Raw genomic sequence first — 24,886 nt, 5'->3', positions numbered from 1 at the left:
AGGTTGATTGGGCTTCACCCATGATACCAACACAGCCACAGCTCTTTGCTTGGCCTTCAGGCGAATTGGAGAACAAGGAGTAACACATGTTCCACAGGGCAGGGAGAAGGGCAATGGTTAGGGATGCTCCTCAACTCCCACTTGAGTGCCTCACAGCCACTGCCTGTACAGGGTGATGGTGAGTGTTTGGGAGCTGCTTCACGTGGGTGGGATGGCTTCATCCCTTCACCCAATCTTCCACCACCTCTGTTTACCAGCCCATAAAAGGGAGGTAATGACAGGTATGCTGGTTGTGCACAGAGATAAAAAGGCACTTCTTCAACAAATTGCCCATGACACTTCTACATAGACAAAGTTTGGGATTAGGAAGAAATCAGGGTTTATTGGTGCCATGAGGTCAGTTTAAAAAGCAGCTGGCCTTTGATGTAGTTGCGTGTCATGGTCTGTTCCTCCCATGACCTCCTGTTCCTGAGGGCATGTTTGTGTTTCGGTGTCCCCGATGGGGAGGAATATAATTGCCTCGCATCTCCACATCTGTCATGATTCATGCTGGCAACATTGCAGGAATATCTGGGGCTTCCACCTATGTTTGATGCCAGGGGCTCTCTGAGACAGGTATAAAAGGGCTGAGGGCTTTGCAGCCCTCTATCCTGCTTCCTCCGCTTGTCTCTAAACAGATCACCTGGGTAAGTCGTGCTCTTGGAGGCTTCTCGGGGCTCTCTCCCTGCCTCCATCAATACAGCCTCTCCCCAGACCCTTGCCTAACTCTGCCTGCCCTTTGCAGTACTCCTTGCCTACGTGGAAGATGTCCTGCTCCAGCCTGTGTGCCCCTGTGTGCGGGGTGGCTGCCCCGGCCCCGCTGGCTGACAGCGCCAACGAGCCCTGCGTGCGGCAGTGCCCCGACTCCACCGTGGTGATCCAGCCCCCGGCCACGGTGCTCACCTTGCCCGGGCCCATCCTCAGCTCCTTCCCTCAGCACGCCGTGGTCGGCTCGGCGGGAGTCCCGGCTGTTGCAGGGGGCTTTGGCGGCACTTTTGGAGGCCGTGGTGCCTTTGGGGGCTATGGAGGCCTTGGGGGTTATGGTGGCCTTTTGGGCTATGGAGGCCTTGGGGGTTATGGAGGCCTTGGCGGCTATGGGGGCTATGGAGCTTTTGGGAGCTGTGGATATGGCGGCTCGCGTCGGGGCCTCAGGTACCTCAGTGGCAACTGCGGGCCCTGCTAAGCCCACCTCTGGCTCCAGCCCCTGATCAAGGAGAGCTCCTCAGCTGCCCTGGAACGTCCCGACATGACACCAGCAGGAAAAGCTCCCCTTTGGCGTCACCTGTCTCCAGAGCTTGGAGGCCTCGTGCCTGCATGCGGCCCAATTCTGACTTTTACCTGCCCCAATTGAGATTCTTTTCAGGACTTGCTGCCCCGTGACAGGCAGCACAGTATCTTCCTCCTGTTCATGTAGCATGGTTACTGGTCACCTCCTCTGTGCCTTTTCCAAGGAGCTGATGGATTCCTCCGCCCAGGGGCTGCCCTTCTGTCAACTTCCTGCTCCCATGGACTTTTAATAAAAGCACTGTTGCACCACATTCTTGACCCATGGTATTTCTTCATCGTTCTTCTTCCAGACTTCCCCCAAAACTCAGAGCCAGGGCAGTTGGGCTGCTGGCTGCACTCCTGCCTCTGCTACTGGGACCCTTGCTCCTGCACGTTAAGCTGAAGCAGGGGAGGTTTAGCTTGCACATCAGGAAGACGTTCTTCACCACGAGGGTGGTCGCACACTGGAACAGGCTCCCCAGTGAATTAGTCACTGCACCGAGCCTGTCTGAATTTATGAAGGAATTGGACTGTGTACTTAGTCACATGGTCTAAAATTTTGGGAAGACCTGTGCGGTGTCAGGTTTTGGACTTGATGATCCTTCTGGGTCCTTTCCAACTCGAGATACTCTATGATTCTATGATTCTTTGTGCAGCTGGGACAGGGCATTACGACTGAAGCAGAGGCCCCAGTGGGTCTTGTAGAGGACAGGCTCCTGAACCTCCTCCCTTCTCTCACCGGGTAGAATGGCAATGAGTACCCAATCCTATTTTGAGAACATGAAAAAGCAACAGCCATCTTGCACAGCCACCACAGCATGTTTGACCTCTTTATATTGCCTTTTCTATGGTCAGCTGTGGAGGTCTGGGGAGACAGAGAGATGGCCACTGCATGGTCAGGGCTGCTGCCACCTGCTGACTGTGCCCATGTGCACAGCTGCAGGTGGTGGCACTGGGAAGGGGTGAAGGAGACACAATCAAGTCTGCCCAAGGTCCTCCACATGGCCGTGAACACATCACAGCCATCCAGAGCCAGGAAACACAAAGGCCTTGAGTAGATGGTGCGTGTCTGTACCCGCCTCATGTCCCTTCATTCCCTAAGTGTCTTCTGATCGTGTGATCCTGGCTCTGCACAGTGGTCTTTCTTTGAGACTGTTCCTGCAAGGGAAATCAAGAAGAGGAGCGGGGCAGCATGTTGGTCAGTGGTGGGGGCTCAAGAGAACATGCATCACCCATAATTCTCAAGGCAGGGGAAGGGAAAATTGGCATTTCTGCCCATCCACACAACTCCCCAGCCTCCAGTGCAAGGGCCGCCAGCCAACCACTGGGTGCTGCCTCACATAGCATCCCGTGCATGCTGGGTGAGGGCAGAGTGGTGGGAGGCAGCCGGTGTGCCTCATCACAGCTGTTATGGCCAGGTGTTCTGGGGACCTGGCCATGCAGGTTGCTTTGTGTGCTGGTGTGTGAGGAAGGGCAGCCAAGGCCTGGCAGCATGTCTGCAGCATGGAGCTGTGTGGAGCACTGCTGTCCTACTTGGCCAGAGCTGTGTCCCCCAGCTACAGGTAGGCAAGCTGTGTATACAGGAAAGAGCTTCTAGCCCAGTGGTGGGGAAAAGCCTGCCAGTGCTCCATGCAGATGTGGGAGGAAGGGAAACTGGAGGGGCTGGAGTAAAGGCTGGTGGGGTCCCTCAGCCTCCCTCCTCTGCCCAGTGGCCTCTCAGGTGGCTCTAACCAGGTCTTTGCCGTTGGGGAGGCTGTGACAGTTCCCAGAGACATAAAAGTCCAAGGCCTTCAGGAAGCCCCTAGGGAGCTGCCAGAGTAGACAAGAAGTGCTTTTCGTTACCAACCTCTCATCTTGGGCTGTAGCTGTTAATTGCCCAGGATGAGGGTGAGATGGTGTGAGCGCTGAGGGAGCAGTGGTTGGTGATGGTTCTGTGTGTGGCCCCACTGTGGTGACCCTTCACTGACGGCTGCTCTGACCATCAAGGTCATCTTCTGATGGTCATGGCCGTAGAGGTGAGGGAGTTCCTGAGGGCCTCTGAGAATGCCCCAGGATTGCAGCTCTCAGGAATGGACCCTGGGGGCCTGCATGGGCTCACAGCAAGGAGCAAATGCATTAAGGGTCATAGAAAAGACAGGATCAAGAATGTGGCAAAACAAAGCTTTTATTGCAGGTCTAGGGGAGAAGGGAGATGGCAGAAAGGCAGCCCCTGGCACGTGGCAGCCCCTGACTCCTTGCAGATGGCGGCAGAAGCAGTCACGATGCAGAAATAGGCAGACAGCTGTGGGCTACATCGTCACGGGGCAGCAAGTCCTGAAGCAAAGCTCAGTTAGAGCAGGAGAAGGAAGAATCTGGGGCCCATGTAGACACAAGGCCCCCAGTCAGTGGAGACGAGTGATGATGAAGGGGAGCCTTTCCTGGCAATGAACGTTGGGAAGGTTCCAGGGCAGCTCCAGAGTTGTCCTTCATCAGGGGCAGGAGCCAGTGGTGGGCTTAGCAGGGCCCGCAGTTGCCACTGAGGTACCTGTGGCTCCGACGCCAGCCACCGTATCCACAGCTCCCAAAGGCTCCATAGCCCCCATAGCCGCCAAGGCCTCCGTAACCCCCAAGGCCTCCATAGCCCAAAAGGCCACCATAACCCCCAAGGCCTCCATAGCCCCCAAAGGCACCACGGCCTCCAAAAGTGCCGCCAAAGCCCCCTGCAACAGCCGGGACTCCCGCCAAGCCGACCACGGCGTGCTGAGGGAAGGAGCTGAGGATGGGCCCGGGCACAGCTGCAGGTGGTGGCACTGGGAAGGGGTGAAGGAGACACAACCAAGTCTGCCCAAGGTCCTCCACATGGCCGTGAACACATCACAGCCATCCAGAGCCAGGAAACACAAAGGCCTTGAGTAGATGGTGCGTGTCTGTACCCGCCTCATGTCCCTTCATTCCCTAAGTGTCTTCTGATCGTGTGATCCTGGCTCTGCACAGTGGTCTTTCTTTGAGACTGTTCCTGCAAGGGAAATCAAGAAGAGGAGCGGGGCAGCATGTTGGTCAGTGGTGGGGGCTCAAGAGAACATGCATCACCCATAATTCTCAAGGCAGGGGAAGGGAAAATTGGCATTTCTGCCCATCCACACAACTCCCCAGCCTCCAGTGCAAGGGCCGCCAGCCAACCACTGGGTGCTGCCTCACATAGCATCCCGTGCATGCTGGGTGAGGGCAGAGTGGTGGGAGGCAGCTGGTGTGCCTCATCACAGCTGTTATGGCCAGGTGTTCTGGGGGCCTGGCCATGCAGGTTGCTTTGTGTGCTGGTGTGTGAGGAAGGGCAGCCAAGGCCTGGCAGCATGTCTGCAGCATGGAGCTGTGTGGAGCATTGCTGTCCTACTTGGCCAGAACTGTGTCCCCCAGCTACATGTAGGCAAGCTGTGTATACAGGGAAGAGCTTCTAGCCCAGTGGTGGGGAAAAGCTTGCCAGTGCTACATGGAGATTTGGGAGGAAGAGGAGGGAAACTGGAGCAGGTGGAGGAAAGGCTGGTGGGGGACCCTCTGCCTCTTTTGGATGCCCCATGGCCTCTCCAGCAGCTCCAACCAGGTCTTTTCTCCTGGGGAGGCTGTGTCAACTCTCTTTTAAGAGCTGTGCTGCTCGGGGTAGGGCGTGGAGGTGAGGGAATGACTGCAGGACCTCTGAGAATGCCCCGGGTGGCAACTGGTAGGGTTGGTCCCTGAAAGATGGTGCGTCCATATGGCAAGTGGGGAGAATAGGAAGTGTCAAGGAAAAACTGTGCTTAAGAATGTGGTATAACAGTTTTTATTAATGCTGTAGGGGATTGTAGGGAATCAGGGAGACGGCAGGAAGGAAGTTCCTGTATACTTGCAGAAGGCAGAGCTGTACTGAGAAACAGCCGTGCCACAGGAGGCGTCCATTCCTTGGCTGCATCGCCGTGGGGCAGTGAGTCCTGAAGCAAACCTCAAACAAGGAGGAGAAGGACAGAGGGGCCCCATGCAGGCAACAGGCCTCCAAGCACTGGAAACCAGTGACACTGAAGGGGAGCTCTTCGTGATGATGTCATGTCAGGATGTTACAGGGCAGCTGAAGAGCTCTCGTTCGTGAGGGGCAGGATCCAGAGGTGGGCTTAGCAGGGCCCGCAGTTGCCACTGAGGTACCTGTGGCTCCGACGCCAGCCACCGTATCCGCAGCTCCCAAAGGCTCCATAGCCCCCATAGCCACCAAGGCCTCTGTAACCCCCAAGGCCTCCATAGCCCAAAAGGCCACCATAACCCCCAAGGCCTCCATAGCCCCCAAAGGCACCACGGCCTCCAAAAGTGCCGCCAAAGCCCCCTGCAACAGCCGGGACTCCCGCCGAGCCGACCACGGCGTGCTGAGGGAAGGAGCTGAGGATGGGCCCGGGCAAGGTGAGCACCGTGGCCGGGGGCTGGATCACCACGGTGGAGTCGGGGCACTGCCGCACGCAGGGCTCGTTGGCGCTGTCAGCCAGCGGGGCCGGGGCAGCCACCCCGCACACAGGGGCACACAGGCTGGAGCAGGACATCTTCCACGTAGGCAAGGAGTACTGCAAAGGGCAGGCAGAGTTAGGCAAGGGTCTGGAGAGAGGCTGTATTGATGGAGGCAGGGAGAGAGCCCCGAGAAGCCTCCAAGAGCACGACTTACCCAGGTGATCTGTTTAGAGACAAGCGGAGGAAGCAGGATAGAGGGCTGCAAAGCCCTCAGCCCTTTTATACCTGTCTCAGAGAGCCCCTGGCATCAAACATAGGTGGAAGCCCCAGATATTCCTGCAATGTTGCCAGCATGAATCATGACAGATGTGGAGATGCGAGGCAATTATATTCCTCCCCATCGGGGACACCGAAACGCAAACATGCCCTCAGGAACAGGAGGTCATGGGAGGAACAGATCATGACACGCAACTACATCAAAGGCCAGCTGCTTTTTAAACTGACCTCATGGCACCAATAAACCCTGATTTCTTCCTAATCCCAAACTTTGTCTATGTAGAAGTGTCGTGGGCAATTTGTTGAAGAAGTGCCTTTTTATCTCTGTGCACAACCAGCATACCTGTCATTACCTCCCTTTTATGGGCTGGTAAACAGAGGTGGTGGAAGATTGGGTGAAGGGATGAAGCCATCCCACCCACGTGAAGCAGCTCCCAAACACTCACCATCACCCTGTACAGGCAGTGGCTGTGAGGCACTCAAGTGGGAGTTGAGGAGCATCCCTAACCATTGCCCTTCTCCCTGCCCTGTGGAACATGTGTTACTCCTTGTTCTCCAATTCGCCTGAAGGCCAAGCAAAGAGCTGTGGCTGTGTTGGTATCATGGGTGAAGCCCAATCAACCTGGGGGATTAGAACTCATTGGGGTTTATTGGTGCCATGAGGTCAGCTCCAGCAGTGTCTAGCCTTTTATGTATGTGAGTGTCATGGTCTGTCCCTCCCATCACCTCCCTGTTCCTCAGGACACGTATGAGCCGCAGTGTCCCCAGTGTGGAGGGATATAATTGTCTCGCATCTCCACGTGTGTCATGATTTGTGCTGGCTTTATTGCATGAATATCTGACGCTTCCACCTCCGCCCCCTGCCTGATGCTGCAGCCTGTCTGGGACAGGTATAAAAGGGCTGAGGGCTTTGCAGCCCTCTATCCTGCTTCCTCCGCTTGTCTCTAAACAGATCACCTGGGTAAGTCGTGCTCTTGGAGGCTTCTCGGGTCTCTCTCCCTGCCTCCATCAATACAGCCTCTCCCCAGACCCTTGCCTAACTCTGCCTGCCCTTTGCAGTACTCCTTGCCTACGTGGAAGATGTCCTGCTCCAGCCTGTGTGCCCCTGTGTGCGGGGTGGCTGCCCCGGCCCCGCTGGCTGACAGCGCCAACGAGCCCTGCGTGCGGCAGTGCCCCGACTCCACCGTGGTGATCCAGCCCCCGGCCACGGTGCTCACCTTGCCCGGGCCCATCCTCAGCTCCTTCCCTCAGCACGCCGTGGTCGGCTCGGCGGGAGTCCCGGCTGTTGCAGGGGGCTTTGGCGGCACTTTTGGAGGCCGTGGTGCCTTTGGGGGCTATGGAGGCCTTGGGGGTTATGGTGGCCTTTTGGGCTATGGAGGCCTTGGGGGTTACGGAGGCCTTGGCGGCTATGGGGGCTATGGAGCCTTTGGGAGCTGCGGATACGGTGGCTGGCGTCGGAGCCACAGGTACCTCAGTGGCAACTGCGGGCCCTGCTAAGCCCACCACTGGCTCCTGCCCCTGATGAAGGACAACTCTGGAGCTGCCCTGGAACCTTCCCAACGTTCATTGCCAGGAAAGGCTCCCCTTCATCATCACTCGTCTCCACTGACTGGGGGCCTTGTGTCTACATGGGCCCCAGATTCTTCCTTCTCCTGCTCTAACTGAGCTTTGCTTCAGGACTTGCTGCCCCGTGACGATGTAGCCCACAGCTGTCTGCCTATTTCTGCATCGTGACTGCTTCTGCCGCCATCTGCAAGGAGTCAGGGGCTGCCACGTGCCAGGGGCTGCCTTTCTGCCATCTCCCTTCTCCCCTAGACCTGCAATAAAAGCTTTGTTTTGCCACATTCTTGATCCTGTCTTTTCTATGACCCTTAATGCATTTGCTCCTTGCTGTGAGCCCATGCAGGCCCCCAGGGTCCATTCCTGAGAGCTGCAATCCTGGGGCATTCTCAGAGGCCCTCAGGAACTCCCTCACCTCTACGGCCATGACCATCAGAAGATGACCTTGATGGTCAGAGCAGCCGTCAGTGAAGGGTCACCACAGTGGGGCCACACACAGAACCATCACCAACCACTGCTCCCTCAGCGCTCACACCATCTCACCCTCATCCTGGGCAATTAACAGCTACAGCCCAAGATGAGAGGTTGGTAACGAAAAGCACTTCTTGTCTACTCTGGCAGCTCCCTAGGGGCTTCCTGAAGGCCTTGGACTTTTATGTCTCTGGGAACTGTCACAGCCTCCCCAACGGCAAAGACCTGGTTAGAGCCACCTGAGAGGCCACTGGGCAGAGGAGGGAGGCTGAGGGACCCCACCAGCCTTTACTCCAGCCCCTCCAGTTTCCCTTCCTCCCACATCTGCATGGAGCACTGGCAGGCTTTTCCCCACCACTGGGCTAGAAGCTCTTTCCTGTATACACAGCTTGCCTACCTGTAGCTGGGGGACACAGCTCTGGCCAAGTAGGACAGCAGTGCTCCACACAGCTCCATGCTGCAGACATGCTGCCAGGCCTTGGCTGCCCTTCCTCACACACCAGCACACAAAGCAACCTGCATGGCCAGGTCCCCAGAACACCTGGCCATAACAGCTGTGATGAGGCACACCGGCTGCCTCCCACCACTCTGCCCTCACCCAGCATGCACGGGATGCTATGTGAGGCAGCACCCAGTGGTTGGCTGGCGGCCCTTGCACTGGAGGCTGGGGAGTTGTGTGGATGGGCAGAAATGCCAATTTTCCCTTCCCCTGCCTTGAGAATTATGGGTGATGCATGTTCTCTTGAGCCCCCACCACTGACCAACATGCTGCCCCGCTCCTCTTCTTGATTTCCCTTGCAGGAACAGTCTCAAAGAAAGACCACTGTGCAGAGCCAGGATCACACGATCAGAAGACACTTAGGGAATGAAGGGACATGAGGCGGGTACAGACACGCACCATCTACTCAAGGCCTTTGTGTTTCCTGGCTCTGGATGGCTGTGATGTGTTCACGGCCATGTGGAGGACCTTGGGCAGACTTGGTTGTGTCTCCTTCACCCCTTCCCAGTGCCACCACCTGCAGCTGTGCACATGGGCACAGTCAGCAGGTGGCAGCAGCCCTGACCATGCAGTGGCCATCTCTCTGTCTCCCCAGACCTCCACAGCTGACCATAGAAAAGGCAATATAAAGAGGTCAAACATGCTGTGGTGGCTGTGCAAGATGGCTGTTGCTTTTTCATGTTCTCAAAATAGGATTGGGTACTCATTGCCATTCTACCCGGTGAGAGAAGGGAGGAGGTTCAGGGGCCTGTCCTCTACAAGACCCACTGGGGCCTCTGCTTCAGTCGTGATGCCCTGTCCCAGCTGCACAAAGAATCATAGAATCATAGAGTATCTCGAGTTGGAAAGGACCCAGAAGGACCATCAAGTCCAAAACCTGACACCGCACAGGTCTTCCCAAAATTTTAGACCATGTGACTAAGTGCACAGTCCAATTCCTTCATAAATTCAGACAGGCTCGGTGCAGTGACTAATTCACTGGGGAGCCTGTTCCAGTGTGCGACCACCCTCGTGGTGAAGAACGTCTTCCTGATGTGCAAGCTAAACCTCCCCTGCTTCAGCTTAACGTGCAGGAGCAAGGGTCCCAGTAGCAGAGGCAGGAGTGCAGCCAGCAGCCCAACTGCCCTGGCTCTGAGTTTTGGGGGAAGTCTGGAAGAAGAACGATGAAGAAATACCATGGGTCAAGAATGTGGTGCAACAGTGCTTTTATTAAAAGTCCATGGGAGCAGGAAGTTGACAGAAGGGCAGCCCCTGGGCAGAGGCATCCATCAGCTCCTTGGAAAAGGCACAGAGGAGGTGACCAGTAACCATGCTACATGAACAGGAGGAAGATACTGTGCTGCCTGTCACGGGGCAGCAAGTCCTGAAAAGAATCTCAATTGGGGCAGGTAAAAGTCAGAATTGGGCCGCATGCAGGCACGAGGCCTCCAAGCTCTGGAGACAGGTGACGCCAAAGGGGAGCTTTTCCTGCTGGTGTCATGTCGGGACGTTCCAGGGCAGCTGAGGAGCTCTCCTTGTTCAGGGGCTGGAGCCTGAGGTGGGCTTAGCAGGGCCCGCAGTTGCCACTGAGGTACCTGAGGCCCCGACGCGAGCCGCCATATCCACAGCTTCCAAAGGCTCCATAGCCCCCATAGCCGCCAAGGCCTCCGTAACCCCCAAGGCCTCCATAGCCCAAAAGGCCACCATAACCCCCAAGGCCTCCATAGCCCCCAAAGGCACCACGGCCTCCAAAAGTGCCGCCAAAGCCCCCTGCAACAGCCGGGACTCCTGCCGAGCCGACCACGGCGTGCTGAGGGAAGGAGCTGAGGATGGGCCCGGGCAAGGTGAGCACCGTGGCCGGGGGCTGGATCACCACGGTGGAGTCGGGGCACTGCCGCACGCAGGGCTCGTTGGCGCTGTCAGCCAGCGGGGCCGGGGCAGCCACCCCGCACACAGGGGCACACAGGCTGGAGCAGGACATCTTCCACGTAGGCAAGGAGTACTGCAAAGGGCAGGCAGAGTTAGGCAAGGGTCTGGGGAGAGGCTGTATTGATGGAGGCAGGGAGAGAGCCCCGAGAAGCCTCCAAGAGCACGACTTACCCAGGTGATCTGTTTAGAGACAAGCGGAGGAAGCAGGATAGAGGGCTGCAAAGCCCTCAGCCCTTTTATACCTGTCTCAGAGAGCCCCTGGCATCAAACATAGGTGAAAGCCCCAGATATTCCTGCAATGTTGCCAGCATGAATCATGACAAATGTGGAGATGCGAGGCAATTATATTCCTCCCCATCGGGGACACCGAAACGCAAACATGCCCTCAGGAACAGGAGGTCATGGGAGGAACAGACCATGACACGCAACTACATCAAAGGCCAGCTGCTTTTTAAACTGACCTCATGGCACCAATAAACCCTGATTTCTTCCTAATCCCAAACTTTGTCTATGTAGAAGTGTCATGGGCAATTTGTTGAAGAAGTGCCTTTTTATCTCTGTGCACAACCAGCATACCTGTCATTACCTCCCTTTTATGGGCTGGTAAACAGAGGTGGTGGAAGATTGGGTGAAGGGATGAAGCCATCCCACCCACGTGAAGCAGCTCCCAAACACTCACCATCACCCTGTACAGGCAGTGGCTGTGAGGCACTCAAGTGGGAGTTGAGGAGCATCCCTAACCATTGCCCTTCTCCCTGCCCTGTGGAACATGTGTTACTCCTTGTTCTCCAATTCGCCTGAAGGCCAAGCAAAGAGCTGTGGCTGTGTTGGTATCATGGGTGAAGCCCAATCAACCTGGGGGATTAGAACTCATTGGGGTTTATTGGTGCCATGAGGTCAGCTCCAGCAGTGTCTAGCCTTTTATGTATGTGAGTGTCATGGTCTGTCCCTCCCATCACCTCCCTGTTCCTCAGGACACGTATGAGCCGCAGTGTCCCCAGTGTGGAGGGATATAATTGTCTCGCATCTCCACGTGTGTCATGATTTGTGCTGGCTTTATTGCATGAATATCTGACGCTTCCACCTCCGCCCCCTGCCTGATGCTGCAGCCTGTCTGGGACAGGTATAAAAGGGCTGAGGGCTTTGCAGCCCTCTATCCTGCTTCCTCCGCTTGTCTCTAAACAGATCACCTGGGTAAGTCGTGCTCTTGGAGGCTTCTCGGGGCTCTCTCCCTGCCTCCATCAATACAGCCTCTCCCCAGACCCTTGCCTAACTCTGCCTGCCCTTTGCAGTACTCCTTGCCTACGTGGAAGATGTCCTGCTCCAGCCTGTGTGCCCCTGTGTGCGGGGTGGCTGCCCCGGCCCCGCTGGCTGACAGCGCCAACGAGCCCTGCGTGCGGCAGTGCCCCGACTCCACCGTGGTGATCCAGCCCCCGGCCACGGTGCTCACCTTGCCCGGGCCCATCCTCAGCTCCTTCCCTCAGCACGCCGTGGTCGGCTCGGCGGGAGTCCCGGCTGTTGCAGGGGGCTTTGGCGGCACTTTTGGAGGCCGTGGTGCCTTTGGGGGCTATGGAGGCCTTGGGGGTTATGGTGGCCTTTTGGGCTATGGAGGCCTTGGGGGTTACGGAGGCCTTGGCGGCTATGGGGGCTATGGAGCCTTTGGGAGCTGCGGATACGGTGGCTGGCGTCGGAGCCACAGGTACCTCAGTGGCAACTGCGGGCCCTGCTAAGCCCACCACTGGCTCCTGCCCCTGATGAAGGACAACTCTGGAGCTGCCCTGGAACCTTCCCAACGTTCATTGCCAGGAAAGGCTCCCCTTCATCATCACTCGTCTCCACTGACTGGGGGCCTTGTGTCTACATGGGCCCCAGATTCTTCCTTCTCCTGCTCTAACTGAGATTTGCTTCAGGACTTGCTGCCCCGTGACGATGTAGCCCACAGCTGTCTGCCTATTTCTGCATCGTGACTGCTTCTGCCGCCATCTGCAAGGAGTCAGGGGCTGCCACGTGCCAGGGGCTGCCTTTCTGCCATCTCCCTTCTCCCCTAGACCTGCAATAAAAGCTTTGTTTTGCCACATTCTTGATCCTGTCTTTTCTATGACCCTTAATGCATTTGCTCCTTGCTGTGAGCCCATGCAGGCCCCCAGGGTCCATTCCTGAGAGCTGCAATCCTGGGGCATTCTCAGAGGCCCTCAGGAACTCCCTCACCTCTACGGCCATGACCATCAGAAGATGACCTTGATGGTCAGAGCAGCCGTCAGTGAAGGGTCACCACAGTGGGGCCACACACAGAACCATCACCAACCACTGCTCCCTCAGCGCTCACACCATCTCACCCTCATCCTGGGCAATTAACAGCTACAGCCCAAGATGAGAGGTTGGTAACGAAAAGCACTTCTTGTCTACTCTGGCAGCTCCCTAGGGGCTTCCTGAAGGCCTTGGACTTTTATGTCTCTGGGAACTGTCACAGCCTCCCCAACGGCAAAGACCTGGTTAGAGCCACCTGAGAGGCCACTGGGCAGAGGAGGGAGGCTGAGGGACCCCACCAGCCTTTACTCCAGCCCCTCCAGTTTCCCTTCCTCCCACATCTGCATGGAGCACTGGCAGGCTTTTCCCCACCACTGGGCTAGAAGCTCTTTCCTGTATACACAGCTTGCCTACCTGTAGCCGGGGGACACAGCTCTGGCCAAGTAGGACAGCAGTGCTCCACACAGCTCCATGCTGCAGACATGCTGCCAGGCCTTGGCTGCCCTTCCTCACACACCAGCACACAAAGCAACCTGCATGGCCAGGCCCCCAGAACACCTGGCCATAACAGCTGTGATGAGGCACACCGGCTGCCTCCCACCACTCTGCCCTCACCCAGCATGCACGGGATGCTATGTGAGGCAGCACCCAGTGGTTGGCTGGCGGCCCTTGCACTGGAGGCTGGGGAGTTGTGTGGATGGGCAGAAATGCCAATTTTCCCTTCCCCTGCCTTGAGAATTATGGGTGATGCATGTTCTCTTGAGCCCCCACCACTGACCAACATGCTGCCCCGCTCCTCTTCTTGATTTCCCTTGCAGGAACAGTCTCAAAGAAAGACCACTGTGCAGAGCCAGGATCACACGATCAGAAGACACTTAGGGAATGAAGGGACATGAGGCGGGTACAGACACGCACCATCTACTCAAGGCCTTTGTGTTTCCTGGCTCTGGATGGCTGTGATGTGTTCACGGCCATGTGGAGGACCTTGGGCAGACTTGGTTGTGTCTCCTTCACCCCTTCCCAGTGCCACCACCTGCAGCTGTGCACATGGGCACAGTCAGCAGGTGGCAGCAGCCCTGACCATGCAGTGGCCATCTCTCTGTCTCCCCAGACCTCCACAGCTGACCATAGAAAAGGCAATATAAAGAGGTCAAACATGCTGTGGTGGCTGTGCAAGATGGCTGTTGCTTTTTCATGTTCTCAAAATAGGATTGGGTACTCATTGCCATTCTACCCGGTGAGAGAAGGGAGGAGGTTCAGGGGCCTGTCCTCTACAAGACCCACTGGGGCCTCTGCTTCAGTCGTGATGCCCTGTCCCAGCTGCACAAAGAATCATAGAATCATAGAGTATCTCGAGTTGGAAAGGACCCAGAAGGATCATCAAGTCCAAAATCTGACACCGCACAGGTCTTCCCAAAATTTTAGACCATGTGACTAAGTGCACAGTCCAATTCCTTCATAAATTCAGACAGGCTCGGTGCAGTGACTAATTCACTGGGGAGCCTGTTCCAGTGTGCGACCACCCTCGTGGTGAAGAACGTCTTCCTGATGTGCAAGCTAAACCTCCCCTGCTTCAGCTTAACGTGCAGGAGCAAGGGTCCCAGTAGCAGAGGCAGGAGTGCAGCCAGCAGCCCAACTGCCCTGGCTCTGAGTTTTGGGGGAAGTCTGGAAGAAGAACGATGAAGAAATACCATGGGTCAAGAATGTGGTGCAACAGTGCTTTTATTAAAAGTCCATGGGAGCAGGAAGTTGACAGAAGGGCAGCCCCTGGGCAGAGGCATCCATCAGCTCCTTGGAAAAGGCACAGAGGAGGTGACCAGTAACCATGCTACATGAACAGGAGGAAGATACTGTGCTGCCTGTCACGGGGCAGCAAGTCCTGAAAAGAATCTCAATTGGGGCAGGTAAAAGTCAGAATTGGGCCGCATGCAGGCACGAGGTCTCCAAGCTCTGGAGACAGGTGACGCCAAAGGGGAGCTTTTCCTGCTGGTGTCATGTCGGGACGTTCCAGGGCAGCTGAGGAGCTCTCCTTGTTCAGGGGCTGGAGCCTGAGGTGGGCTTAGCAGGGCCCGCAGTTGCCACTGAGGTACCTGAGGCCCCGACGCGAGCCGCCATATCCACAGCTTCCAAAGGCTCCATAGCCCCCATAGCCGCCAAGGCCTCCATAACCCCCAAGGCCTCCATAGCCCAAAAGGCCACCATAACCCCCAAGGCCTCCATAGCCCCCAAAGGCACCACGGCCTCCAAAAGTGCCGCCAAAGCCCCCTGCAACAGCCGGGACTCCCGCCGAGCCGACCACGGCGTGCTGAGGGAAGGAGCTGAGGATGGGCCCGGGCAAGGTGAGCACCGTGGCCGGGGGCTGGATCACCACGGTGGAGTCGGGGCACTGCCGCACGCAGGGCTCGTTGGCGCTGTCAGCCAGCGGGGCCGGGGCAGCCACCCCGCACACAGGGGCACACAGGCTGGAGCAGGACATCTTCCACGTAGGCAAGGAGTACTGCAAAGGGCAGGCAGAGTTAGGCAAGGGTCTGGGGAGAGGCTGTATTGATGGAGGCAGGGAGAGAGCCCCGAGAAGCCTCCAAGAGCACGACTTACCCAGGTGATCTGTTTAGAGACAAGCGGAGGAAGCAGGATAGAGGGCTGCAAAGCCCTCAGCCCTTTTATACCTGTCTCAGAGAGCCCCTGGCATCAAACATAGGTGAAAGCCCCAGATATTCCTGCAATGTTGCCAGCATGAATCATGACAAATGTGGAGATGCGAGGCAATTATATTCCTCCCCATCGGGGACACCGAAACGCAAACATGCCCTCAGGAACAGGAGGTCATGGGAGGAACAGACCATGACACGCAACTACATCAAAGGCCAGCTGCTTTTTAAACTGACCTCATGGCACCAATAAACCCTGATTTCTTCCTAATCCCAAACTTTGTCTATGTAGAAGTGTCATGGGCAATTTGTTGAAGAAGTGCCTTTTTATCTCTGTGCACAACCAGCATACCTGTCATTACCTCCCTTTTATGGGCTGGTAAACAGAGGTGGTGGAAGATTGGGTGAAGGGATGAAACCATCCCACCCACGTGAAGCAGCTCCCAAACACTCACCATCACCCTGTACAGGCAGTGGCTGTGAGGCACTCAAGTGGGAGTTGAGGAGCATCCCTAACCATTGCCCTTCTCCCTGCCCTGTGGAACATGTGTTACTCCTTGTTCTCCAATTCGCCTGAAGGCCAAGCAAAGAGCTGTGGCTGTGTTGGTATCATGGGTGAAGCCCAATCAACCTGGGGGATTAGAACTCATTGGGGTTTATTGGTGCCATGAGGTCAGCTCCAGCAGTGTCTAGCCTTTTATGTATGTGAGTGTCATGGTCTGTCCCTCCCATCACCTCCCTGTTCCTCAGGACACGTATGAGCCGCAGTGTCCCCAGTGTGGAGGGATATAATTGTCTCGCATCTCCACGTGTGTCATGATTTGTGCTGGCTTTATTGCATGAATATCTGACGCTTCCACCTCCGCCCCCTGCCTGATGCTGCAGCCTGTCTGGGACAGGTATAAAAGGGCTGAGGGCTTTGCAGCCCTCTATCCTGCTTCCTCCGCTTGTCTCTAAACAGATCACCTGGGTAAGTCGTGCTCTTGGAGGCTTCTCGGGGCTCTCTCCCTGCCTCCATCAATACAGCCTCTCCCCAGACCCTTGCCTAACTCTGCCTGCCCTTTGCAGTACTCCTTGCCTACGTGGAAGATGTCCTGCTCCAGCCTGTGTGCCCCTGTGTGCGGGGTGGCTGCCCCGGCCCCGCTGGCTGACAGCGCCAACGAGCCCTGCGTGCGGCAGTGCCCCGACTCCACCGTGGTGATCCAGCCCCCGGCCACGGTGCTCACCTTGCCCGGGCCCATCCTCAGCTCCTTCCCTCAGCACGCCGTGGTCGGCTCGGCGGGAGTCCCGGCTGTTGCAGGGGGCTTTGGCGGCACTTTTGGAGGCCGTGGTGCCTTTGGGGGCTATGGAGGCCTTGGGGGTTATGGTGGCCTTTTGGGCTATGGAGGCCTTGGGGGTTACGGAGGCCTTGGCGGCTATGGGGGCTATGGAGCCTTTGGGAGCTGCGGATACGGTGGCTGGCGTCGGAGCCACAGGTACCTCAGTGGCAACTGCGGGCCCTGCTAAGCCCACCACTGGCTCCTGCCCCTGATGAAGGACAACTCTGGAGCTGCCCTGGAACCTTCCCAACGTTCATTGCCAGGAAAGGCTCCCCTTCATCATCACTCGTCTCCACTGACTGGGGGCCTTGTGTCTACATGGGCCCCAGATTCTTCCTTCTCCTGCTCTAACTGAGCTTTGCTTCAGGACTTGCTGCCCCGTGACGATGTAGCCCACAGCTGTCTGCCTATTTCTGCATCGTGACTGCTTCTGCCGCCATCTGCAAGGAGTCAGGGGCTGCCACGTGCCAGGGGCTGCCTTTCTGCCATCTCCCTTCTCCCCTAGACCTGCAATAAAAGCTTTGTTTTGCCACATTCTTGATCCTGTCTTTTCTATGACCCTTAATGCATTTGCTCCTTGCTGTGAGCCCATGCAGGCCCCCAGGGTCCATTCCTGAGAGCTGCAATCCTGGGGCATTCTCAGAGGCCCTCAGGAACTCCCTCACCTCTACGGCCATGACCATCAGAAGATGACCTTGATGGTCAGAGCAGCCGTCAGTGAAGGGTCACCACAGTGGGGCCACACACAGAACCATCACCAACCACTGCTCCCTCAGCGCTCACACCATCTCACCCTCATCCTGGGCAATTAACAGCTACAGCCCAAGATGAGAGGTTGGTAACGAAAAGCACTTCTTGTCTACTCTGGCAGCTCCCTAGGGGCTTCCTGAAGGCCTTGGACTTTTATGTCTCTGGGAACTGTCACAGCCCCCCCAACGGCAAAGACCTGGTTAGAGCCACCTGAGAGGCCACTGGGCAGAGGAGGGAGGCTGAGGGACCCCACCAGCCTTTACTCCAGCCCCTCCAGTTTCCCTTCCTCCCACATCTGCATGGAGCACTGGCAGGCTTTTCCCCACCACTGGGCTAGAAGCTCTTTCCTGTATACACAGCTTGCCTACCTGTAGCCGGGGGACACAGCTCTGGCCAAGTAGGACAGCAGTGCTCCACACAGCTCCATGCTGCAGACATGCTGCCAGGCCTTGGCTGCCCTTCCTCACACACCAGCACACAAAGCAACCTGCATGGCCAGGTCCCCAGAACACCTGGCCATAACAGCTGTGATGAGGCACACCGGCTGCCTCCCACCACTCTGCCCTCACCCAGCATGCACGGGATGCTATGTGAGGCAGCACCCAGTGGTTGGCTGGCGGCCCTTGCACTGGAGGCTGGGGAGTTGTGTGGATGGGCAGAAATGCCAATTTTCCCTTCCCCTGCCTTGAGAATTATGGGTGATGCATGTTCTCTTGAGCCCCCACCACTGACCAACATGCTGCCCCGCTCCTCTTCTTGATTTCCCTTGCAGGAACAGTCTCAAAGAAAGACCACTGTGCAGAGCCAGGATCACACGATCAGAAGACACTTAGGGAATGAAGGGACATGAGGCGGGTACAGACACGCACCATCTACTCAAGGCCTTTGTGTTTCCTGGCTCTGGATGGCTGTGATGTGTTCACGGCCATGTGGAGGACCTTGGGCAGACTTGGTTGTGTCTCCTTCACCCCTTCCCAGTGCCACCACCTGCAGCTGTGCACATGGGCACAGTCAGCAGGTGGCAGCAGCCCTGACCATGCAGTGGCCATCTCTCTGTCTCCCCAGACCTCCACAGCTGACCATAGAAAAGGCAATATGAAGAGGTCAAACATGCTGTGGTGGCTGTGCAAGATGGCTGTTGCTTTTTCATGTTCTCAAAATAGGATTGGGTACTCATTGCCATTCTACCCGGTGAGAGAAGGGAGGAGGTTCAGGGGCCTGTCCTCTACAAGACCCACTGGGGCCTCTGCTTCAGTCGTGATGCCCTGTCCCAGCTGCACAAAGAATCATAGAATCATAGAGTATCTCGAGTTGGAAAGGACCCAGAAGGATCATCAAGTCCAAAACCTGACACCGCACAGGTCTTCCCAAAATTTTAGACCATGTGACTAAGTGCACAGTCCAATTCCTTCATAAATTCAGACAGGCTCGGTGCAGTGACTAATTCACTGGGGAGCCTGTTCCAGTGTGCGACCACCCTCGTGGTGAAGAACGTCTTCCTGATGTGCAAGCTAAACCTCCCCTGCTTCAGCTTAACGTGCAGGAGCAAGGGTCCCAGTAGCAGAGGCAGGAGTGCAGCCAGCAGCCCAACTGCCCTGGCTCTGAGTTTTGGGGGAAGTCTGGAAGAAGAACGATGAAGAAATACCATGGGTCAAGAATGTGGTGCAACAGTGCTTTTATTAAAAGTCCATGGGAGCAGGAAGTTGACAGAAGGGCAGCCCCTGGGCAGAGGCATCCATCAGCTCCTTGGAAAAGGCACAGAGGAGGTGACCAGTAACCATGCTACATGAACAGGAGGAAGATACTGTGCTGCCTGTCACGGGGCAGCAAGTCCTGAAAAGAATCTCAATTGGGGCAGGTAAAAGTCAGAATTGGGCCGCATGCAGGCACGAGGTCTCCAAGCTCTGGAGACAGGTGACGCCAAAGGGGAGCTTTTCCTGCTGGTGTCATGTCGGGACGTTCCAGGGCAGCTGAGGAGCTCTCCTTGTTCAGGGGCTGGAGCCTGAGGTGGGCTTAGCAGGGCCCGCAGTTGCCACTGAGGTACCTGAGGCCCCGACGCGAGCCGCCATATCCACAGCTTCCAAAGGCTCCATAGCCCCCATAGCCGCCAAGGCCTCCATAACCCCCAAGGCCTCCATAGCCCAAAAGGCCACCATAACCCCCAAGGCCTCCATAGCCCCCAAAGGCACCACGGCCTCCAAAAGTGCCGCCAAAGCCCCCTGCAACAGCCGGGACTCCCGCCGAGCCGACCACGGCGTGCTGAGGGAAGGAGCTGAGGATGGGCCCGGGCAAGGTGAGCACCGTGGCCGGGGGCTGGATCACCACGGTGGAGTCGGGGCACTGCCGCACGCAGGGCTCGTTGGCGCTGTCAGCCAGCGGGGCCGGGGCAGCCACCCCGCACACAGGGGCACACAGGCTGGAGCAGGACATCTTCCACGTAGGCAAGGAGTACTGCAAAGGGCAGGCAGAGTTAGGCAAGGGTCTGGGGAGAGGCTGTATTGATGGAGGCAGGGAGAGAGCCCCGAGAAGCCTCCAAGAGCACGACTTACCCAGGTGATCTGTTTAGAGACAAGCGGAGGAAGCAGGATAGAGGGCTGCAAAGCCCTCAGCCCTTTTATACCTGTCTCAGAGAGCCCTTGGCATCAAACATAGGTGAAAGCCCCAGATATTCCTGCAATGTTGCCAGCATGAATCATGACAAATGTGGAGATGCGAGGCAATTATATTCCTCCCCATCGGGGACACCGAAACGCAAACATGCCCTCAGGAACAGGAGGTCATGGGAGGAACAGACCATGACACGCAACTACATCAAAGGCCAGCTGCTTTTTAAACTGACCTCATGGCACCAATAAACCCTGATTTCTTCCTAATCCCAAACTTTGTCTATGTAGAAGTGTCATGGGCAATTTGTTGAAGAAGTGCCTTTTTATCTCTGTGCACAACCAGCATACCTGTCATTACCTCCCTTTTATGGGCTGGTAAACAGAGGTGGTGGAAGATTGGGTGAAGGGATGAAGCCATCCCACCCACGTGAAGCAGCTCCCAAACACTCACCATCACCCTGTACAGGCAGTGGCTGTGAGGCACTCAAGTGGGAGTTGAGGAGCATCCCTAACCATTGCCCTTCTCCCTGCCCTGTGGAACATGTGTTACTCCTTGTTCTCCAATTCGCCTGAAGGCCAAGCAAAGAGCTGTGGCTGTGTTGGTATCATGGGTGAAGCCCAATCAACCTGGGGGATTAGAACTCATTGGGGTTTATTGGTGCCATGAGGTCAGCTCCAGCAGTGTCTAGCCTTTTATGTATGTGAGTGTCATGGTCTGTCCCTCCCATCACCTCCCTGTTCCTCAGGACACGTATGAGCCGCAGTGTCCCCAGTGTGGAGGGATATAATTGTCTCGCATCTCCACGTGTGTCATGATTTGTGCTGGCTTTATTGCATGAATATCTGACGCTTCCACCTCCGCCCCCTGCCTGATGCTGCAGCCTGTCTGGGACAGGTATAAAAGGGCTGAGGGCTTTGCAGCCCTCTATCCTGCTTCCTCCGCTTGTCTCTAAACAGATCACCTGGGTAAGTCGTGCTCTTGGAGGCTTCTCGGGGCTCTCTCCCTGCCTCCATCAATACAGCCTCTCCCCAGACCCTTGCCTAACTCTGCCTGCCCTTTGCAGTACTCCTTGCCTACGTGGAAGATGTCCTGCTCCAGCCTGTGTGCCCCTGTGTGCGGGGTGGCTGCCCCGGCCCCGCTGGCTGACAGCGCCAACGAGCCCTGCGTGCGGCAGTGCCCCGACTCCACCGTGGTGATCCAGCCCCCGGCCACGGTGCTCACCTTGCCCGGGCCCATCCTCAGCTCCTTCCCTCAGCACGCCGTGGTCGGCTCGGCGGGAGTCCCGGCTGTTGCAGGGGGCTTTGGCGGCACTTTTGGAGGCCGTGGTGCCTTTGGGGGCTATGGAGGCCTTGGGGGTTATGGTGGCCTTTTGGGCTATGGAGGCCTTGGGGGTTACGGAGGCCTTGGCGGCTATGGGGGCTATGGAGCCTTTGGGAGCTGCGGATACGGTGGCTGGCGTCGGAGCCACAGGTACCTCAGTGGCAACTGCGGGCCCTGCTAAGCCCACCACTGGCTCCTGCCCCTGATGAAGGACAACTCTGGAGCTGCCCTGGAACCTTCCCAACGTTCATTGCCAGGAAAGGCTCCCCTTCATCATCACTCGTCTCCACTGACTGGGGGCCTTGTGTCTACATGGGCCCCAGATTCTTCCTTCTCCTGCTCTAACTGAGCTTTGCTTCAGGACTTGCTGCCCCGTGACGATGTAGCCCACAGCTGTCTGCCTATTTCTGCATCGTGACTGCTTCTGCCGCCATCTGCAAGGAGTCAGGGGCTGCCACGTGCCAGGGGCTGCCTTTCTGCCATCTCCCTTCTCCCCTAGACCTGCAATAAAAGCTTTGTTTTGCCACATTCTTGATCCTGTCTTTTCTATGACCCTTAATGCATTTGCTCCTTGCTGTGAGCCCATGCAGGCCCCCAGGGTCCATTCCTGAGAGCTGCAATCCTGGGGCATTCTCAGAGGCCCTCAGGAACTCCCTCACCTCTACGGCCATGACCATCAGAAGATGACCTTGATGGTCAGAGCAGCCGTCAGTGAAGGGTCACCACAGTGGGGCCACACACAGAACCATCACCAACCACTGCTCCCTCAGCGCTCACACCATCTCACCCTCATCCTGGGCAATTAACAGCTACAGCCCAAGATGAGAGGTTGGTAACGAAAAGCACTTCTTGTCTACTCTGGCAGCTCCCTAGGGGCTTCCTGAAGGCCTTGGACTTTTATGTCTCTGGGAACTGTCACAGCCTCCCCAACGGCAAAGACCTGGTTAGAGCCACCTGAGAGGCCACTGGGCAGAGGAGGGAGGCTGAGGGACCCCACCAGCCTTTACTCCAGCCCCTCCAGTTTCCCTTCCTCCCACATCTGCATGGAGCACTGGCAGGCTTTTCCCCACCACTGGGCTAGAAGCTCTTTCCTGTATACACAGCTTGCCTACCTGTAGCCGGGGGACACAGCTCTGGCCAAGTAGGACAGCAGTGCTCCACACAGCTCCATGCTGCAGACATGCTGCCAGGCCTTGGCTGCCCTTCCTCACACACCAGCACACAAAGCAACCTGCATGGCCAGGCCCCCAGAACACCTGGCCATAACAGCTGTGATGAGGCACACCGGCTGCCTCCCACCACTCTGCCCTCACCCAGCATGCACGGGATGCTATGTGAGGCAGCACCCAGTGGTTGGCTGGCGGCCCTTGCACTGGAGGCTGGGGAGTTGTGTGGATGGGCAGAAATGCCAATTTTCCCTTCCCCTGCCTTGAGAATTATGGGTGATGCATGTTCTCTTGAGCCCCCACCACTCACCAACATGCTGCCCCGCTCCTCTTCTTGATTTCCCTTGCAGGAACAGTCTCAAAGAAAGACCACTGTGCAGAGCCAGGATCACACGATCAGAAGACACTTAGGGAATGAAGGGACATGAGGCGGGTACAGACACGCACCATCTACTCAAGGCCTTTGTGTTTCCTGGCTCTGGATGGCTGTGATGTGTTCACGGCCATGTGGAGGACCTTGGGCAGACTTGGTTGTGTCTCCTTCACCCCTTCCCAGTGCCACCACCTGCAGCTGTGCACATGGGCACAGTCAGCAGGTGGCAGCAGCCCTGACCATGCAGTGGCCATCTCTCTGTCTCCCCAGACCTCCACAGCTGACCATAGAAAAGGCAATATAAAGAGGTCAAACATGCTGTGGTGGCTGTGCAAGATGGCTGTTGCTTTTTCATGTTCTCAAAATAGGATTGGGTACTCATTGCCATTCTACCCGGTGAGAGAAGGGAGGAGGTTCAGGGGCCTGTCCTCTACAAGACCCACTGGGGCCTCTGCTTCAGTCGTGATGCCCTGTCCCAGCTGCACAAAGAATCATAGAATCATAGAGTATCTCGAGTTGGAAAGGACCCAGAAGGATCATCAAGTCCAAAACCTGACACCGCACAGGTCTTCCCAAAATTTTAGACCATGTGACTAAGTGCACAGTCCAATTCCTTCATAAATTCAGACAGGCTCGGTGCAGTGACTAATTCACTGGGGAGCCTGTTCCAGTGTGCGACCACCCTCGTGGTGAAGAACGTCTTCCTGATGTGCAAGCTAAACCTCCCCTGCTTCAGCTTAACGTGCAGGAGCAAGGGTCCCAGTAGCAGAGGCAGGAGTGCAGCCAGCAGCCCAACTGCCCTGGCTCTGAGTTTTGGGGGAAGTCTGGAAGAAGAACGATGAAGAAATACCATGGGTCAAGAATGTGGTGCAACAGTGCTTTTATTAAAAGTCCATGGGAGCAGGAAGTTGACAGAAGGGCAGCCCCTGGGCAGAGGCATCCATCAGCTCCTTGGAAAAGGCACAGAGGAGGTGACCAGTAACCATGCTACATGAACAGGAGGAAGATACTGTGCTGCCTGTCACGGGGCAGCAAGTCCTGAAAAGAATCTCAATTGGGGCAGGTAAAAGTCAGAATTGGGCCGCATGCAGGCACGAGGTCTCCAAGCTCTGGAGACAGGTGACGCCAAAGGGGAGCTTTTCCTGCTGGTGTCATGTCGGGACGTTCCAGGGCAGCTGAGGAGCTCTCCTTGTTCAGGGGCTGGAGCCTGAGGTGGGCTTAGCAGGGCCCGCAGTTGCCACTGAGGTACCTGAGGCCCCGACGCGAGCCGCCATATCCACAGCTTCCAAAGGCTCCATAGCCCCCATAGCCGCCAAGGCCTCCATAACCCCCAAGGCCTCCATAGCCCAAAAGGCCACCATAACCCCCAAGGCCTCCATAGCCCCCAAAGGCACCACGGCCTCCAAAAGTGCCGCCAAAGCCCCCTGCAACAGCCGGGACTCCCGCCGAGCCGACCACGGCGTGCTGAGGGAAGGAGCTGAGGATGGGCCCGGGCAAGGTGAGCACCGTGGCCGGGGGCTGGATCACCACGGTGGAGTCGGGGCACTGCCGCACGCAGGGCTCGTTGGCGCTGTCAGCCAGCGGGGCCGGGGCAGCCACCCCGCACACAGGGGCACACAGGCTGGAGCAGGACATCTTCCACGTAGGCAAGGAGTACTGCAAAGGGCAGGCAGAGTTAGGCAAGGGTCTGGGGAGAGGCTGTATTGATGGAGGCAGGGAGAGAGCCCCGAGAAGCCTCCAAGAGCACGACTTACCCAGGTGATCTGTTTAGAGACAAGCGGAGGAAGCAGGATAGAGGGCTGCAAAGCCCTCAGCCCTTTTATACCTGTCTCAGAGAGCCCCTGGCATCAAACATAGGTGAAAGCCCCAGATATTCCTGCAATGTTGCCAGCATGAATCATGACAAATGTGGAGATGCGAGGCAATTATATTCCTCCCCATCGGGGACACCGAAACGCAAACATGCCCTCAGGAACAGGAGGTCATGGGAGGAACAG

General features: G+C 56.8%; 10 protein-coding genes across 10 annotated transcripts; 5 read left to right on the top strand and 5 right to left on the bottom strand.

Moving 5' to 3' along the window:
* Positions 1-805: 805 nt before the first annotated feature.
* Positions 806-1,222, top strand: LOC309888441 (claw keratin-like; the record flags this gene model as incomplete). Its single annotated transcript, XM_082780763.1, has 1 exon — positions 806-1,222. The coding sequence occupies one exon, from the start codon at positions 806-808 to the stop codon at positions 1,220-1,222; it is 417 nt and encodes a 138-aa protein (XP_082636889.1).
* A 4,201-nt stretch (positions 1,223-5,423) lies between these two features.
* On the bottom strand, positions 5,424-5,840 carry LOC309888428 (claw keratin-like; the record flags this gene model as incomplete). Its single annotated transcript, XM_082780750.1, has 1 exon — positions 5,424-5,840. The coding sequence occupies one exon, from the start codon at positions 5,838-5,840 to the stop codon at positions 5,424-5,426; it is 417 nt and encodes a 138-aa protein (XP_082636876.1).
* Positions 5,841-7,101: 1,261 nt separating this feature from the next.
* LOC309888440 (claw keratin-like) lies at positions 7,102-7,518 on the top strand (the record flags this gene model as incomplete). The annotated part of the gene is made up of 1 exon (XM_082780762.1): positions 7,102-7,518. The coding sequence occupies one exon, from the start codon at positions 7,102-7,104 to the stop codon at positions 7,516-7,518; it is 417 nt and encodes a 138-aa protein (XP_082636888.1).
* Positions 7,519-10,094: 2,576 nt separating this feature from the next.
* Positions 10,095-10,511, bottom strand: LOC309888447 (claw keratin-like; the record flags this gene model as incomplete). Its single annotated transcript, XM_082780769.1, has 1 exon — positions 10,095-10,511. The coding sequence occupies one exon, from the start codon at positions 10,509-10,511 to the stop codon at positions 10,095-10,097; it is 417 nt and encodes a 138-aa protein (XP_082636895.1).
* Positions 10,512-11,772: 1,261 nt separating this feature from the next.
* Positions 11,773-12,189, top strand: LOC309888446 (claw keratin-like; the record flags this gene model as incomplete). Its single annotated transcript, XM_082780768.1, has 1 exon — positions 11,773-12,189. One exon carries the CDS (start codon positions 11,773-11,775, stop codon positions 12,187-12,189), a length of 417 nt encoding a protein of 138 aa, XP_082636894.1.
* Positions 12,190-14,765: 2,576 nt separating this feature from the next.
* On the bottom strand, positions 14,766-15,182 carry LOC309888439 (claw keratin-like; the record flags this gene model as incomplete). Its single annotated transcript, XM_082780761.1, has 1 exon — positions 14,766-15,182. One exon carries the CDS (start codon positions 15,180-15,182, stop codon positions 14,766-14,768), a length of 417 nt encoding a protein of 138 aa, XP_082636887.1.
* A 1,261-nt stretch (positions 15,183-16,443) lies between these two features.
* On the top strand, positions 16,444-16,860 carry LOC309888445 (claw keratin-like; the record flags this gene model as incomplete). Its single annotated transcript, XM_082780767.1, has 1 exon — positions 16,444-16,860. One exon carries the CDS (start codon positions 16,444-16,446, stop codon positions 16,858-16,860), a length of 417 nt encoding a protein of 138 aa, XP_082636893.1.
* Positions 16,861-19,436: 2,576 nt separating this feature from the next.
* LOC309888438 (claw keratin-like) lies at positions 19,437-19,853 on the bottom strand (the record flags this gene model as incomplete). The annotated part of the gene is made up of 1 exon (XM_082780760.1): positions 19,437-19,853. One exon carries the CDS (start codon positions 19,851-19,853, stop codon positions 19,437-19,439), a length of 417 nt encoding a protein of 138 aa, XP_082636886.1.
* Positions 19,854-21,114: 1,261 nt separating this feature from the next.
* On the top strand, positions 21,115-21,531 carry LOC309888443 (claw keratin-like; the record flags this gene model as incomplete). Its single annotated transcript, XM_082780765.1, has 1 exon — positions 21,115-21,531. One exon carries the CDS (start codon positions 21,115-21,117, stop codon positions 21,529-21,531), a length of 417 nt encoding a protein of 138 aa, XP_082636891.1.
* A 2,576-nt stretch (positions 21,532-24,107) lies between these two features.
* On the bottom strand, positions 24,108-24,524 carry LOC309888437 (claw keratin-like; the record flags this gene model as incomplete). The annotated part of the gene is made up of 1 exon (XM_082780759.1): positions 24,108-24,524. The coding sequence occupies one exon, from the start codon at positions 24,522-24,524 to the stop codon at positions 24,108-24,110; it is 417 nt and encodes a 138-aa protein (XP_082636885.1).
* Between the last annotated feature and the right edge of the window lie 362 nt (positions 24,525-24,886).

This window comes from Aythya marila, assembly GCF_965140915.1.
Source record: "Aythya marila genome assembly, chromosome: 29".
Classification (NCBI taxonomy): Eukaryota; Metazoa; Chordata; class Aves; order Anseriformes; family Anatidae; genus Aythya; species Aythya marila.
Note: the sequence above shows the minus strand (reverse complement) of the source record. Positions and strands in the feature narration are given on the sequence as shown.